The sequence below is a fragment of the Colobus angolensis genome, unplaced genomic scaffold, assembly GCF_000951035.1.
Source record: "Colobus angolensis palliatus isolate OR3802 unplaced genomic scaffold, Cang.pa_1.0 Scaffold216, whole genome shotgun sequence".
NCBI lineage: Eukaryota > Metazoa > Chordata > Mammalia > Primates > Cercopithecidae > Colobus > Colobus angolensis.
In genome coordinates, this window is record NW_012115333.1 from 1,888,151 (window position 1) to 1,903,159 (window position 15,009).

At 39.9% G+C, this 15,009-nt stretch overlaps 1 protein-coding gene across 4 annotated transcripts in view; it reads right to left on the minus strand.

The window, feature by feature from the left end:
- EDA (ectodysplasin A) overlaps nucleotides 1–15,009 on the minus strand; it is a 457,423-nt gene that overhangs the window by 92,246 nt on the left and 350,168 nt on the right. For 3 of the 4 annotated variants that reach the window (XM_011943159.1, XM_011943158.1, XM_011943157.1), the window contains exon 2: nucleotides 2,161–2,266. In XM_011943159.1, coding sequence (XP_011798549.1) covers nucleotides 2,161–2,266 — 106 coding nt within the window. Of the gene's footprint in view, nucleotides 1–1,813; nucleotides 2,267–15,009 lie in introns of those variants that run through there. The other variant, XM_011943160.1, reaches the window with a different exon arrangement.

Here is a 15,009-nt window from a genome sequence, read left to right on the forward strand (position 1 = left end):
AAAAAAAAAAATCATAAAAAAAAAAAATAAAGAAAAATGCCTGGATTGCATGAGAAACTTGGCATTGGCACCAAAAGACTAGAGTCTAGTGACTGAATAGAGTATCAGATCAGGAGGGAAGTAGATAAGAAGTGCTAAAAATTAATAAGAGAAGCTTTGACCTTGACCAGAGAGAAAACTGTTTTGTATCAGGACAGAATAAACACTCTAAGGAAGACCAGTATCGGAGATGTTGGTAGCCAGATTTGGACAAAGTAGTTTTGGGAAAAGGAGGAAATTACCTTCTTTAAGAGAAAACTTGGGAGGTAGATGAAGAGGTAAATCTTAGAAGCCATAAGACTTTCCACTCAGACAGGGAGGGAAGACCACACTCACTATAGAAGGTGATATTGCTCTTACCACCTGTCTCCTCTCTTCCTTCGCAACCAGGGATTATGAAAAGTTTGATGGCTGTGGGAGCAGCCTCAAGGGAAAAGCCAAAGGTGGAGAGACTTACATGTATCAGAGGGTGAGATGATTAGGAGAGGAAAGGGACCATGCTTCTCAGCTCCCTGCTTCCACATAGCCAGAAGACTTCTAGGAAACTGGCTACAAGTAGTAGGTGAATAATGGGTAACTTTTACTTCATGGACTGCATTTCTTAGGCTTGAATTGGTCATCAAGTGTATGTAAAATGACTGCTCTAGAGAATGGTCCCAGTGGTCCAGTTCTCCATTCAAAGGTTCAATGTTGTTGCCATCTCCACTGACTAGAAAACCCTGTCTTACTGCTCTGACTCTTTTTTTCTTTTTGTATTATTATGGGGTCCTTGTTCTGAGCTCTTTCTCAGATTTCAGCCAGTTATACTTCTTCTTGCCCCTACTGACAAAGTCCTGGCTCCATCTCTTTAATAGCTCCTGCCTTCTAAAACTGCTTCCATCATTGGCCCTTACTCACATCAACAAATGTCAGTTTAAAAATTTCATTTTCATCTGTATAGAGTCATATTGCTTTGTAACCCTCCAGACACATATTATTGGCAGATGTAGCCAGACACATGCTGTCTTTGAATCCAGATGCCTTTGCAGCAGCCCAGAGCTATGTATTCTACAAACCCCTGTGCCCAAAGGGGTAGCATTATGTCAATTGACAGAGTGATGCTGAAATATCAGAGCAATTCAAAGACCCTGCCCAGGAGCTAGTTCAACATTTTGTTATGCCCCACAGAATGCATTGCTAGTTAACTTAAAGCTATTACACCCAGAACAGGGATGGTTTCCATTGATACATCACTGCCTAGCTGAAGGGGCAGTCAACATCATCAACTTACATAACAAACACCAACAATGTTCCAGATAGTAGGCTAGATTCTAGGGTTATACAAAGAGAAATGAAATCTCTGCCCACAAGAAACTTATAAACTAGTTCTAGAAGGTCTAGTTCAGATTTGGGCATGGTAGTGGATACCAACATTGATAAAATTATCATTGGAATTAGCACATCATGTAAGTGCTAGCAGGGTACAACACTGTCAATTCCAAGAATAGGACCAAATCCTCCTGATGACCTTATAGGTGCGGGACATCTCCAGGAGAGATGAGGTCCTTACAGAGGGTGATCTTGAGAGATACAAATGCTACCATGGCTCTCAGACATACTGAGAAAGGACTGAAGGTATCTGGAGTTGGAGGAGGGAGGATCCTTGTATAGTTAGTTCTATGTTAAAGAACTGATTGTTAGGTTAGGCTGCAGAAATAGTCTATGACCTTGGGTCTATGGAGAGCATATAAGATCATAAAGCACACTTGAAAAGGTAGTTTTTTTTTTTTTTTTGAGATGGAGTCTCACTCTGCCACCTAGGTTGGAGTGCAGTGGCGCAATCTCAGCTCACTGCAACCTCTACCTCCAGTGTCAAGCGATTCTCCTGCCTCAGCCTCCCAAGTAGCTGGAGCCAGGCCCGGCTAATTTTTTTTTTTGTATTTTTAGTAGATACAGGGTTTCACCATGTTGGTCAGGCTGGTTTTGAATTCCTCACCTCAAGTGATTCGCCCCCCTGGGCCTCCCAAAGTGCTAGGATTACAGGCAAGAGTCACCGTGCCCTACTGAGAAGGTAGTTCTTAAAAGGATACTTTTACTAACAGATAATTCAGAAATGATAAAGGATCAACTGAATAGACTTACCATCTGCTCCTTCATTGCTTTTGCTTCTTTTATTGCGGCGAACACGCCTACTTTCTTCTTCAGAGTATGGCCTTTCATCAGGGAAGAAGAAATTCAATAGGGCCATCTGTAAAAATTACAAGTACATTAGTCAAAGGTTGACCCCACTCAGTCATAGCCAACATAAAAAAAAGCTTTCCATAGACAGTCTACCTGTACCTTAAGTTTGATGTGTCTAAAGCCTGAGCCCATCTTCCCCTCCACTGTACAAACCATTTTATTTTTGATACCATTATTATTCTAATCATGTAGGCATGAAATTTTGGTTAATTTCTGAATCCCGTTTTTTCCACCCTGAATATCTAATAAGCAATCCATCGGGTCCCATTTCTTCATATTTCTGGGATTCAGAGAGCCCAGCCACAAACTTCTCATTTACCGCACATACTGAGGATGCCCACTCAGAATTTGAGTTGAACAGAAAATTGAACAGAAAACCTTGAATTTGGCTGGGAGCAGTGGCTCACGCCTGTAATCTCAGCACTTTTGAAGGCCAAGGTGGTCGGATCACCTGAGGTCAGGAGTTCGAAACCAGCCTGACCAACATGGTGAAACCCCATCTCTACTAAAAATACAAAATTAGCTGGGTGTGGTGGGGGGTGCCTGTAATCCCAGTTATTGGGGAGGCTGAGGCAGGAGAATCACCTGAACCCGGGAGGCGGAGGTTGCAGTGAGCTGAGGTCACACCACTGCACTCCAGCCTGGGCAACAAGAGCAAAACTCTGTCAAAAAAAAGAAAGAAAAGAAAGAGAGAGAGAGAGAGAGCGAGGAGAGAGAGAGAGTGAGAGAGAGAGAAAGAGAAAGAAAGAGAGAGAAAGATAAAGAGAGAGAAAGAAAGAAAACCTTGAGTTTGCTACTCCCCATTGGACTTCATTATTACACATTCATGATTTTGCCACATTCCTATTTATAATGTAATTTTGGTTTGTTCCCAAAATGCTGTGCATCCAATACTGAGGTACCATTTATGTCAATGCTCTTCTGGGAGTAAGTCATGACAAAGCACAGAATTATTTTCTCCTCTTCTGAGATTCCTACAGCACTTGTGGTCTATAAAACTAATTTTGGTACCTGGTCCTCTACTGTCTTATAATGGTCTCTTATAATAAAATAATATGTTTCATATGTGAATGGGTCTGGCTTCACTAATAATCATAGCTTAAATATATACTTGCTGAATTGAATCATAATCTTTTAGCATGGGTGCTTTATTGTGGTAAAACCATGTGCTTGAGGTAAACAGTAAACACGGTAGTAGGATTGAGTGATTCTAATGCCAACTCTGCCACTTACTAGCTGTATAACCTTGAACAAATTACTTAAGCTTTAGTTTTCTCATCGGTAAATAGGGATAATAATAGTACTTTGCAGATAAAACAGTTGTAGAGTTAGAACAGTACTTAGCATGTAGTATGCACTTAATAAATGTTTGCTACTACTATTATTGTTAAACTTAATCTTCAAAATAGAATGGTTAATTTGGGGCCTAAAAAAGAACAAATGAATCTGCATTTGCATTCTACTATCAGTTCAAAAAATAAACAATTTCAGAGTCCTCATGTCTGCTCCATCTCTGATTACGTGGAAAAAAATGGGTTGGACCCAAGAAAACACTAATATTCTACACAAACTTTCTTCAAAATACTGTGATTTACCCAATATCCTTAAGGTGTAGGATTACCATCTTGAAGGATACATGAATGTATTAAATATAAAATTAATAAATCAATGTATAGGTAATTTCCATCTTGTCAACAGGATTGCATTTCAAAATAAACTGCCATTTTTCTCAAAAATGGTTGAACATCAATCAACAATTTCACATGGTTCAACTGAGTAGTATTTTTGAGCCACTTAAGTGGAATATAAAAATGCATTTTCTCATAAAATCAACATAATAAAGTTTGGCTAGTTTTCCTGATAAGCCCACAGAAAGTTACTTAACTCACAATATAAATAAGCTAATGTACTAATAATAGTATAAAACCAAACTGCTGTTTACAATAAAATCTCAATCATTTGCAACTCTACAAGTCATCCTGGATAGAAGAATTTTCTTGATAACTTTGAGTGCTGAAACTTACTTCAGCTATGCAGCCATTAAAAAAGAACAAGATCATGTCCTTTGCAGGGACATGGATGGAGTTGGAGGCCATTATCCTTAGCAAACTAATGCAGGAACAGAAAACCAAATATGGCATGTTTTCACTTATAAGTGGGAGCTAAATGATGGGAACACATGGACACATGGTGGGGACAACATGCACTGGAGCCTATTGGAGGGTGGAAAGTGGGAGGATGGAGAGGATCAGGAAAAATAACAAATGGATACTAGGCTTAATACCTGGGTGATGAAATAATTTGTATAATAAACGCCCAGGATACACATTTACCGATGTAACAAACTTGTACATCTTGCACATGTACCCCTGAACTTAAAATAAAAACTAAAAAAAAACCCCAAAAACCCCAGTAATAATAATATTTACTTCAGTGTTTGTGAATATTAAAGTATATGATAGGGCCTAGTATAATGCAATAAAAAAGAAATTAGTTTATAATATGTGATTTAATTCAGGGCTTACTGAATATGTGGAGGACTATTTGCCTGTACATTAAATGACCTCAATCCACTATGGTTTTGAGGGTTTTTTAATATTACAATTACATGATAGAGCAATACATGCTTTGATGGAGAGGAGCTTTAACTTCTCTGGGAGCAAGAGGGGAAGTATCTAACACAAACTGAAAGTGAACAAGTCATCTTGGAGGAGGTGTGCTACCTCTGTGAGTCCTAAAGGATGTCAAGGATTTAGTGATAAATGGAAAATGGAAAAGGAATTCCAGGAAAAAGGAGCACTGTGCTTAAAGGTTCAGAGGAAAAAGAAAGAATAACAATTTTTGGAACTATAAGTAGCTTAGAATAAGTGGAATAAGGAGAGGGAATGGTGAGAAATAAGCCAAGGAGTATTAAGTAAGAGCCAGATTATCATGTTGAGGAATTTAGACTTAGATCCTGCAGCAGGGGGATCTTCTGAAGGATTTTTTCCCTTCTGAAATTTTTGTACCTTATAAAAATTTGATATATAATTTACACCCAATAAAATGCACAAATTTTAAGCATACAGGTTGAAGAGATTTGACAAATGGACACGCTTTTGTAACTACCACCCAAATCAAGATAAATCAAGATTTCCATCACCCCCTAAAATTTTTCCTTGTGCCCTTCGGTCACTCTCCAGTGCCCCCGACCCTGAGACAACTACTGTTCTGATTTCTATCACAATAGCTTAATTTTTCCTGTTCTAGATTAGAATCATCCATTATAACTTTTCATATGTATGAATATGAATTTTCATTCAACATACTGTCAGTGAGATTCATTCATGTTGTTGCGTGTATCACTAGTTCATTCCTTTTTAGTGCTGAGTAGCAGTATTCCACTGTATGACTCTATCACATTTTTTTCTATGAATTCTCCCATTGATAGACATTTGGGTTATTTCTAGTTTGGGGCTATTATAAATAAAGCTCATATGAACATTGATGTACAAGTCTTTGTGTAGACCTATGTTTTCATGTTTCTTGGGTAAACACCTAGGAGTAGAACCTCTGGGTTACATGGTATTTGTTGTAAGAAACTGCCAAACTATTTTCCAGAGTGACTGTACCATTTTAAATGCTCACCAACAACATATAAGGGTCCCAGTGCTCTGCATCTTCACCAACACTTGGTACTGTCAGTATTTTTAATCAATCCCCCATTCTGGTGGATGTGAAGTACTGTTTCATTGTGCTTGGTTTTTGAGTGCTTAAACTTATTTTTAATGTTATTTTATCCTTTACCTTGCCTTCAACTATCAGATTTCACTTTACCTACCTGTAACATCTTGTCCAGTACCTTCAGATTTGCTGCTTATAACTTGCTATAGGCTTGACATTTAGTTAAGGCTAATTAGACTCATGTACAAACAGAATAAATAGGCAATGAGTGTGGTTTTGAATGGCTTTTCCAATAAGTAAGATGCATATTTTCTAGTGGCTTAGAAGCCATTTGTTTACTACTTGATTTCTGGCTGTGGTCTAGATAGGTGAATCTATCATACACAAGTTCTACAAGAGTAGGTTATTAAGCATAATGCTATTTCTAGGAAAAGAGATTTTTGAAATGCAAATGAAGAACCTCCCCACCATTACCAACTATAATTCCAGAGATTCCCTCATACTTGTTGTGCTCCCTCATGGGCTCAGCTCCTATGGGAGTTCTGGCAGGGGCCCTAGCACCTTCCTATGTCCTAGTGGTGGCAGTAGGAAAAGACACTCTTGTATTAACTGTTCTAAGGTTCTAACAGGAGCTTGTGAGAACTCAAGCCCCCAGAAGAGGAGGGCTGAGGGAGAAACAAACTTCTGCAGACAGCAGAAACAACTCCACCTTCCATGAGTAGGAAGAGTAGTTCAAAGTCCCTCAAGAGAGGTTGTTGATGAATATGGGACATTCATAAATCAAGTGTTCATTAGAAGAGAACTGCCTGCCTGTATATGAAAATGCTTTGAACATAGTTACATGGTTTGGCTGTGCCCCCACTCAGATCTCATGATTAATTCCCATGTGTTATGGGAGGGACCTGGTGGGAGGGAACTGAATCATGGTAGCAAGTCTTTCCCTGCCATTCTCGTAATTAGTGAATAAGTTTCATGATATCTGATGGCTTTAAAAAGAGGACTTCCCCTGCACAAGCTCTCTCTCTTTGCCTGCTGCCATCCATGTAGGACTTGACTTGCTCTTCCTTGCCTTCCCCCATGATTGTGAGGCTTCCCCAGCCATGTGGAACGGTAAGTCCAATTAAACTTCTTTATTTTTTAAATTGCCCAGTCTTAGGTATGTCTTTATCAGCAGAATGAAAATGGATTAATACACATAGTTTCTATTTTTTCAATAAAAACCAGAAGAAAACAACACAAAAACACTGCTTAAAATGAGAGTCCCTATTCGCAGGGCCCTTTTTTGCATCTCCAGTTAGAGGTAGAAGGGAAAACTATCCTCTGTATAATGGTAAAGACGAAAATCAGTGGCTGCTCACACAAAATGTCTGAAATTCTAGTTTGAGTTTTGCACTCATCAGTATAGCCTCCAGAGGCAAGTTGCAGGATATGAACAAAACAGTCTTCACTTTTAGAATATTGCTTTCCTATTTCACAAGGGAGTAAGCATCAGGAATGTTGGCCACAGTGAGGCATTTTGCTCAAGGGGAAAAAAAATCTAATTCTTTACACTTTATTAACTGATTACACCCTTGTTTCCTATGGTAAAATTACATTATAAACAGCACCTGCAGATTACAGGAATCTCAGCTGGAAACAATTCATTAACAGTGAGACATGAGAGATACATCCATTATTGCTAGTGACTCTCCAGACACTTCTACAAACATATTTTTTATATATATGTAAACCCACAAAATTATGTGGTACTTTTTTGGTACCATGACATAGAATAAATTTAATTCATTTTCTATTTCATGGCTAATGTCCTTGATTTTACTAGATAATTCACAGAAAATTACTCATAAGCCTCTTTAGGGAAGGGATCACACAGACATTTTTGTATAGCTAGTGCCTAGCCCTGGGCCTGGCACATAATAGGGCCTAATAAATCTCACTCTGTTGAAAGAATAATTAGATTGTCTTTGTTCATGTTGTTATAACGAAATACCTGAGATTCGGTATCTTATAAAGAAGAGAAATTTATTTTCTCACAGTTCTGGGAGCTAGGAATTCTAAGATCAAGGTGCCAACAGGTTTGATTATGAAGTGGGGGCTACTCTCTGCTTCCAAGATGGCATCCTGTTGCTGCATCCTCCAGAGGGGAGGAACATGATGGAAGGCAGAAGGGCGAGAGAGCTGAATACTGCATAAAGCCTCTTTTAAAATGACCTTAATCCCATTCACAAGGTAGGAGCCATAATGACCTAATTGGCTCTTAAAGGCCTCACCTCTTAATACCACCACATTGGCAACACCTACATTTTGGAGGGGACATACTTAAACCAGAGAGCAGACTATCACCAATCCATTCCCTAAAGCCAATATATATATTTTTTTACTCTAATTGAGCCTAGTTTTTGAGATCCATCATGAAGAGGTACACTAAGGATTCAATACACTACTGGCAGGAATCAAATCAAAGGGATCCTAAGACTGAGAACCCTATAGGTCAGTGGTTCTCAAACTTCAGTGTACATCAGAATCACTAGGCATGAGTGTCAAATGCAGAATCCCAGGCCTTTCCCTTCCCAAATTTAGAGTCAGTCTGAGGTGGAACCCTAGAATCTGACTTTTCAACTTGCTCACTAGGGGATTCTGATGCACCCAGTCTTTGAACTAAACTTGGAGAAACAGCTGTATTGTTCATTTATCAATCAGTTCATTACCTTTAGGCTTAAAAAACAAAGTCCTTTGTTTTCTTCTGTGTAAAATAGGGGTATTGCATAGCTAGTGTTTTTCACCTTTTCTTCTATCATTCCCAGAGTTAATGTATTTATGAAATTGGTACTTCATGTGCCTCAAGAGGAGGCAAGTACATACCAGGCTCTGTAAAATCAGCAAATCAGATTTCTCTTTCAATGTTGTTGAATATAAAATCTATGTTTCTTATTGCAAGCACTGCTATCGCTATCATCAGCCATGAGCAATCAGCTGGGACCTTCAAATAAATTAAACCATTTATGCCCTGAAACATTCAACAAAATCTCTGATTTCACTATAGCAAGATATGAGCATCCTGGCACCAATGAGTGAAATAGGGTTGCCTCATTGGTACATATCCATGATGGATATGTCATAGATATAAAATGATTACAAAAGATGGCATGGAACACACTTTTAATCATAAGAACCCTTAACTCGACATGCTTTGATTATCAACAAAAGGTCTAGAGAAGGTCATTCAGGGTGGTGTTGTCTGAATAAACATTGAGTACTTACCATATGAAAGGCACTGAACTAGAAACTACTTTTAATATATATAGACAAACAACATACAAATAATTTTTTGGTTTTTTGTAGCAGTGATAGCACTATACAATAGGAGGTAGTAAGGTTTCAAAAACAGTGTGACAACAACAGAAGCACAGTATGTGCTAGTTGCTGAACAGAGTGTGCCAACTCCTGGGAGTAAGCAAACAAGGACATTCAACATTGATCACATCATCCCATGGGAGCTGTCACCAGGGGGTGGAGGTGGCAGCAATCAGGCCAAATGCCAAATGAAACTGGCATCTTGGACATCTCTGATGTGAGTGCCAGGGATTGGCATGTCTTGCAGATATGTCAGAGGATGACTGAAGTTATGGAGTAAGGCTAAATGTGGAATCTAAACACAACCAACATTTTTTCATCACACAGAGCTAAAAGCAGTCACTGAATTTTGCTTCCTAGGCAGTTTGACTTAAAAATCACTGTCCAACAATGCAAGTAACTACAAAGTAGAAAGGAAAATAAAAAACTATTTTTACTTGGGAAGATTACCATGGAATGGCACCAGTGTGAAATTGTACCACAGACCAGTTCAATCTCTGGCTTTTCTTAGATCCCATTTTGGGGCAGAACAGATCGCCTCACATTTATCAAATAATGCCTTATATATCTTAATTGTAATTTTTCTTCCCCCATAGGTAGTAAGCTCCTCAATGGCAGGTATATTTGTAGGTCCAGAACCAGTGTGTACTTGTCCTCTGGACAGGGTGAAATCTATTTAAGATGTACATCAAGGAGAAAGATGAGTTATTAGAAACATGTAACTATTAATGCAAAGGGGGAAAATGTACTCCTGCCCTGACTTTTTGTTTCCTAGGTTTAGCTTGATTTCTAACATCCAGAACAGAGCTGAAAAACTAAAAGCTTACTGAATTGATCCTCATCAATGGAAAATATAAGTTGGGTCCAGCTTTTGTATGACTTTGAAATTTACACCCACCACAGATATCACATCTACTTGGTGAACTGTTTTATTGTCAGAGTCAGAGTCATGCTTACTGTAAAATGGTAAGAGGGGATGACTACTACTGAGATTCTGGAAGTCAGCTGGTCTATCAGCATTAAATCACTGTTCCTTGCTGACATGTGTAGAGATACAATGGCAGAAGGAAACCCAAGCATCTTTGGTATGGTGAGCTTTATGGCATAACCACAAGCAGGTGTGGCATAAGAAATACTCTAAAGGATGAATTCAAGAATAGTTCCAAATAACATTAACATAGCTGTGGGCTGCTGGGGAAAACAGCAGCAGAGACCAGCTTAGAATGCAACAATGTGGATTCTTTGAACTTTTTGAGCAAAGGCTTTCAGCTGACCACAAGTCAAACACAGAAATACATATAGTGACAGGCTCTACAAGTAGCAGCTGCAGACACAAATTAAAAAATGGTTTGCATGTATGTCATATAGAAAGGACTTTTGGTTGAAGATTTAGTCTTTGCTCCACATGAGAGTGGATGAGATCAGTAGTGACATCTTTGAATAAAAGGAAGGGCAACTATATATACTGGATGACACTGCCTTTCCTTGGAAGTGTGTGCTTATTTATTTTGTAATTCCTCATACTTCTAAAGTGAAAGGTGCTTTGGCACATAAAGAGAAAAACATACTCTTCCACTTGCAGTACCTGGAAATCACTAAAGGCAATCAGTTGTGAGTTTATAAATTAAATGAGCTCTGGATTCAGAAAACATCAGCTCAAACACAACCTCTTAATTGTGAATTGTTAAATGGCTCTTAAACATTTGATAATGATGTTGCAGTTTACCTTTATGAAGTTGGATTAGCACAAGTTAGAGTAGCGTTATGACTAAAATGACATTGCCTGAGAAATACATTTAAACTAGGATTCTTTTTCTCCTTGTCCAAAATTTCACTATTAATAGCATTCTATGAAATCTATTCTGCTGCCAATGGAGACTTAAACCACATAAACTACCCCAAGCCACATCTGACTACAACATTCAAGATAAATATGAAGGAAGGATAAAAGTGAGGTAGTTAGTGAAAAGAGAGTTGCAACAGTCAGAACTTGGGGGAGGGGAATAGGATACAAGTAAGAAGCAAATTAAGAAACAGATGACTATTGATTCTGAGAAGGCAAAAATGTTCCAAATATTATAAAAAAATTAAGTAGTGGGAAAAATTTTAAGGAAAGATGAGTGATATTCAGTTTACATTGATATTGAAATACATTGTAGACTAGAGTTCAACTGTTATAACTAGGGCTCAGATAATGAAAGAAAGACTAGAAACAATGGTCCAAATAGACTCATGGGCTTGGGTAGATAACAAGGATATGAACGCAGATATGTGGCCAGCGGATCATTAATCCAGGACTGGCTCACAGGAATGTGAGTATAGAAAGTGAATCTCAGAGATCAGTAAGTAACTTCAGAGGAAAAGGTCAAGCAGGATAGGCTATAAGCACAGCAGATTGAATTCAAAGAACAGTTTAAGATACAGGTACCTTAGGGGCAGGCAGGTTAATCAGCAAGGATTTAGTCCATAATAAATGCCTGAAACAAACCTGAGAATTGGGAAAAACAGTAAAGGGCCTGGGACACAAATTCAGGATTTAAAAGACTATAACACTAGAATCACCAAGGGCATAAAAGGACTGGTAAGAAAACTATGAGACCAGCAAGACCACTGTGAGATTAGATAAATCCAAAGCTGCGATGCTGTTCTCTGTTAGCTTGGCATTTTAGTGCCTCATGTGTCCAAGTGTGTTCCAGGGCCTCCCTTCGGATAAATACAAAATAATTCATTATGTGACATAATGGCAGGCCAATAGTATTTCAGTGGCTGTAAAACTGAGAGACAAATGTCTTGAGAGACAATTTTTTTCAATATGGCTACTGACTGGAATCCAGCATTAGGGTGTCTATGGAAATGTCATTTTCTTAGAGGAAAATTCCTGACTCTTGCTTGTGACCATGAAAGTGAGTGAAGAAAGTATGTTAAGTGTTGTCTCATGAATATTTTTTATAGTATCTCAATGGTGCAATCCACTCAAAAAGAAATTAGGATAAAATATAAACAAATGAAATGACGTATAGCAAAATACCCTATTCATTAGAGTCAATTTTATGCATATTCATTGACTGTTAGTATTAGGGACTAAAGATATCTTTCCATGGAGCAACGGAGAATTAGATTTCAATGCTTTGTACTAATCTCTTTCACAGAGCTTTAACTCTAATGAATCCTCTGATTTCTATAAATGGATAAACAATGTAGGTTTGTCCAGTTCATACCTGATTGCTCCTAATTACAAATATTTTCCAAAAAATCCACAGAAACTCCATAAACTTTAAAATTTAACAAGTATATAGTCATCTGCATCAAGGTAACTCACTAACCAAACAGTTTTAGCCCCTCTCTCTCCCAAGATCCCATTAAAATGACATTAAACAAACAGAGGTGGAGGAGGTGGAGCAAGACGGCCAAATGAAAGCCTTCAGTGATCATCCCCCTTTGCAGGAACACCAAATTGAACAAATATCCATACAAAAAAGCATCTAAATAAGAACCAAAAATCAGATGAGTGATCATGGTACCTAGTTTTAACATCATATTAAGGAAAGAGGCACTGAAAAGGGTAGGAAAGACAGTCTTAAGTCACCTATGCTACCTCTCACCCATCCCCCGACAGTGGCCATGAAGCACAGAGAGAATCTGCACTTTGGGGAGGGAGAGCATAGTGACTGTGACTTTGCATTGAAACTCAGTGCTGCCCTGTCACAGTGGAAAGCAACCTGGGGCAGAACTCAGCTGGCAACCACCGAAGGAACATTAGACCAGTGCTAGCCAGAGGAGAACTGTCCATTCCAGTGGTTGGAACCCAAGTTCTGGCAAGCCCTAACACTGCAGGCTAAAGTGCTTTGGGGTTCTAAATAAACTTGAAAGGCAGTCTAGGCCGCAAGGACAATTCCTCGGCAAGTCCTAGTGCTGTGCTGGGTTTGGAGAGAGTGGCTTGGAACGCATGCAATCTAGTGATATATCAGCTGGGGTGGCCAAGGGAGTGCTTGCATCACCCCTCCCTCAACCAAAAGCAGTGCAGCTCAGAACTCCAGGAGAGATTCCTTTCCTCTTCTTGAGGAGAGGCGAGGGGAGAATAAAGAGGACTTTGTCTTGAAAATTGGATGCCAGCTCAGACACAGTAGAATAGGGTACCAGGCAGAGTCCTAAGGCTCCCGTTCCAGGCCCTGGCTCCTGGATGACATTTCTAAACACACCCTGGGTCAGAAGGGAACCTGCTGCAATGAAGGGAAGGATCCAGTCCTGACAGAATCCATCACCTGCTGACTGAAGAGCCTTTGGCCCCTGAAAAACCAGCAATGGTAGCCAGGCAGTACTCGCCACAGGCCTTGTGTGAGATTCAGCTGTGCTGGCTTCAGGTGTGGCCCAGTACATTCCCAACTGTGGTGGCTATGAGAAAATCCTCTTGCCTGACAAAAGGAGAGGGAAGAGTAAAAGGGACTTTGTTTTACAGCTTAGGTCCTAGCTCAGCCACAGTGGGGTAGAGCACCAAGTGGGCACTTGGGGTCCCAAATTCTAGGCCTTGGCTCTTGGATGGCATTTCTGGACCTGTTCTGGGCCAGAGGGGGGCCCACTGCCCTGAAGGAAGAGTCCCAGGCCTGGCAGCATTCACCACAAGCTGACTAAAGACTCTTGGGCCTTGAGTGAACACTGGCAATAGCCAGGCAGTACTCGCCATGGGCCTGAGGCAGTGGTAGCCACAGGGAGAGACTCTTCTGCTTGAGGAAAGGGGAAGAAAGAGTGTGAAGGACTTTGTCTTGCACTTTGGGTGTCAGCTCAGCCACAGTAGAATAGAGTACCAAGTAGGTTCCTATGCTTCCTGAGTCCATGTCCTGGCTCCTGGATGGCATCGTTGGACCTGTCTGGGGCCAGGGAGACTTGCCACCCTGAAGGGAATATCATAAGCTTGGCTAGATTTGCCACCTGCTGATTGTAGAGCCCTTGGGCCTTGAGTGAACATAGGCAGTAGCCAGGCAGTGGTCACCACAGCCTGGGGTGAGACTCAGTGCTATCCTGGCTTTGGGTCTGACCCAGCACAGTCCAGGTGGTGGCCACAGTGGTGCTTGTGTCACCCCTCTCCTAGCCTCAGACAGCTCAGCATAGAGACAGAGACTCTGTTTGGGGGAAAGTAAGGGAAGAGAGCAAGAGTCTCTGTATGGTGATTTAGGGAATTCTCCCAGATCTTACCCATGACCATCTAGGTGGTACCTCTATGAGTCTGCAAGAGCCACAGCATTATTGGGCTTGGGGTGGCCCTAAAGCTGCAGTGACCAAAGACTTAGATCACAACACTCAAGTCCCTTCAAATACCTGGAAAACTCTCCCAAGAAGGATGGGTACAAATAAACCTAGACTGCGGAGACTAGTCAATACCTAACTGTTCAATGCCCAGACATTGATGAATATCCACAAGCATCAAGATCTTACCAAATGAACTAAATAAGGCATTGGTGACCAATCCTAGAGAAAAAGAGATACGTGACTTCTCAGAGAATTCAACATAGCTGTTTTGAGGAAGCTCAATGAAATCCAAGCTAACACAGAGAAGAAATTCAGAATCCTATCAGATAAATTTAACAAGAGATTGAAACAAAAACAATAAAGAAGAAATTCTGGAGCTGAAAAATGCAACTGGCATACTGAAGAATGCATCAGAGTCTCTTACTAGCAGAATTGATCAAGCAGAAGCAAAAATTAGTAAGCCTGAAGACAGGCTATTTGAAAATACAC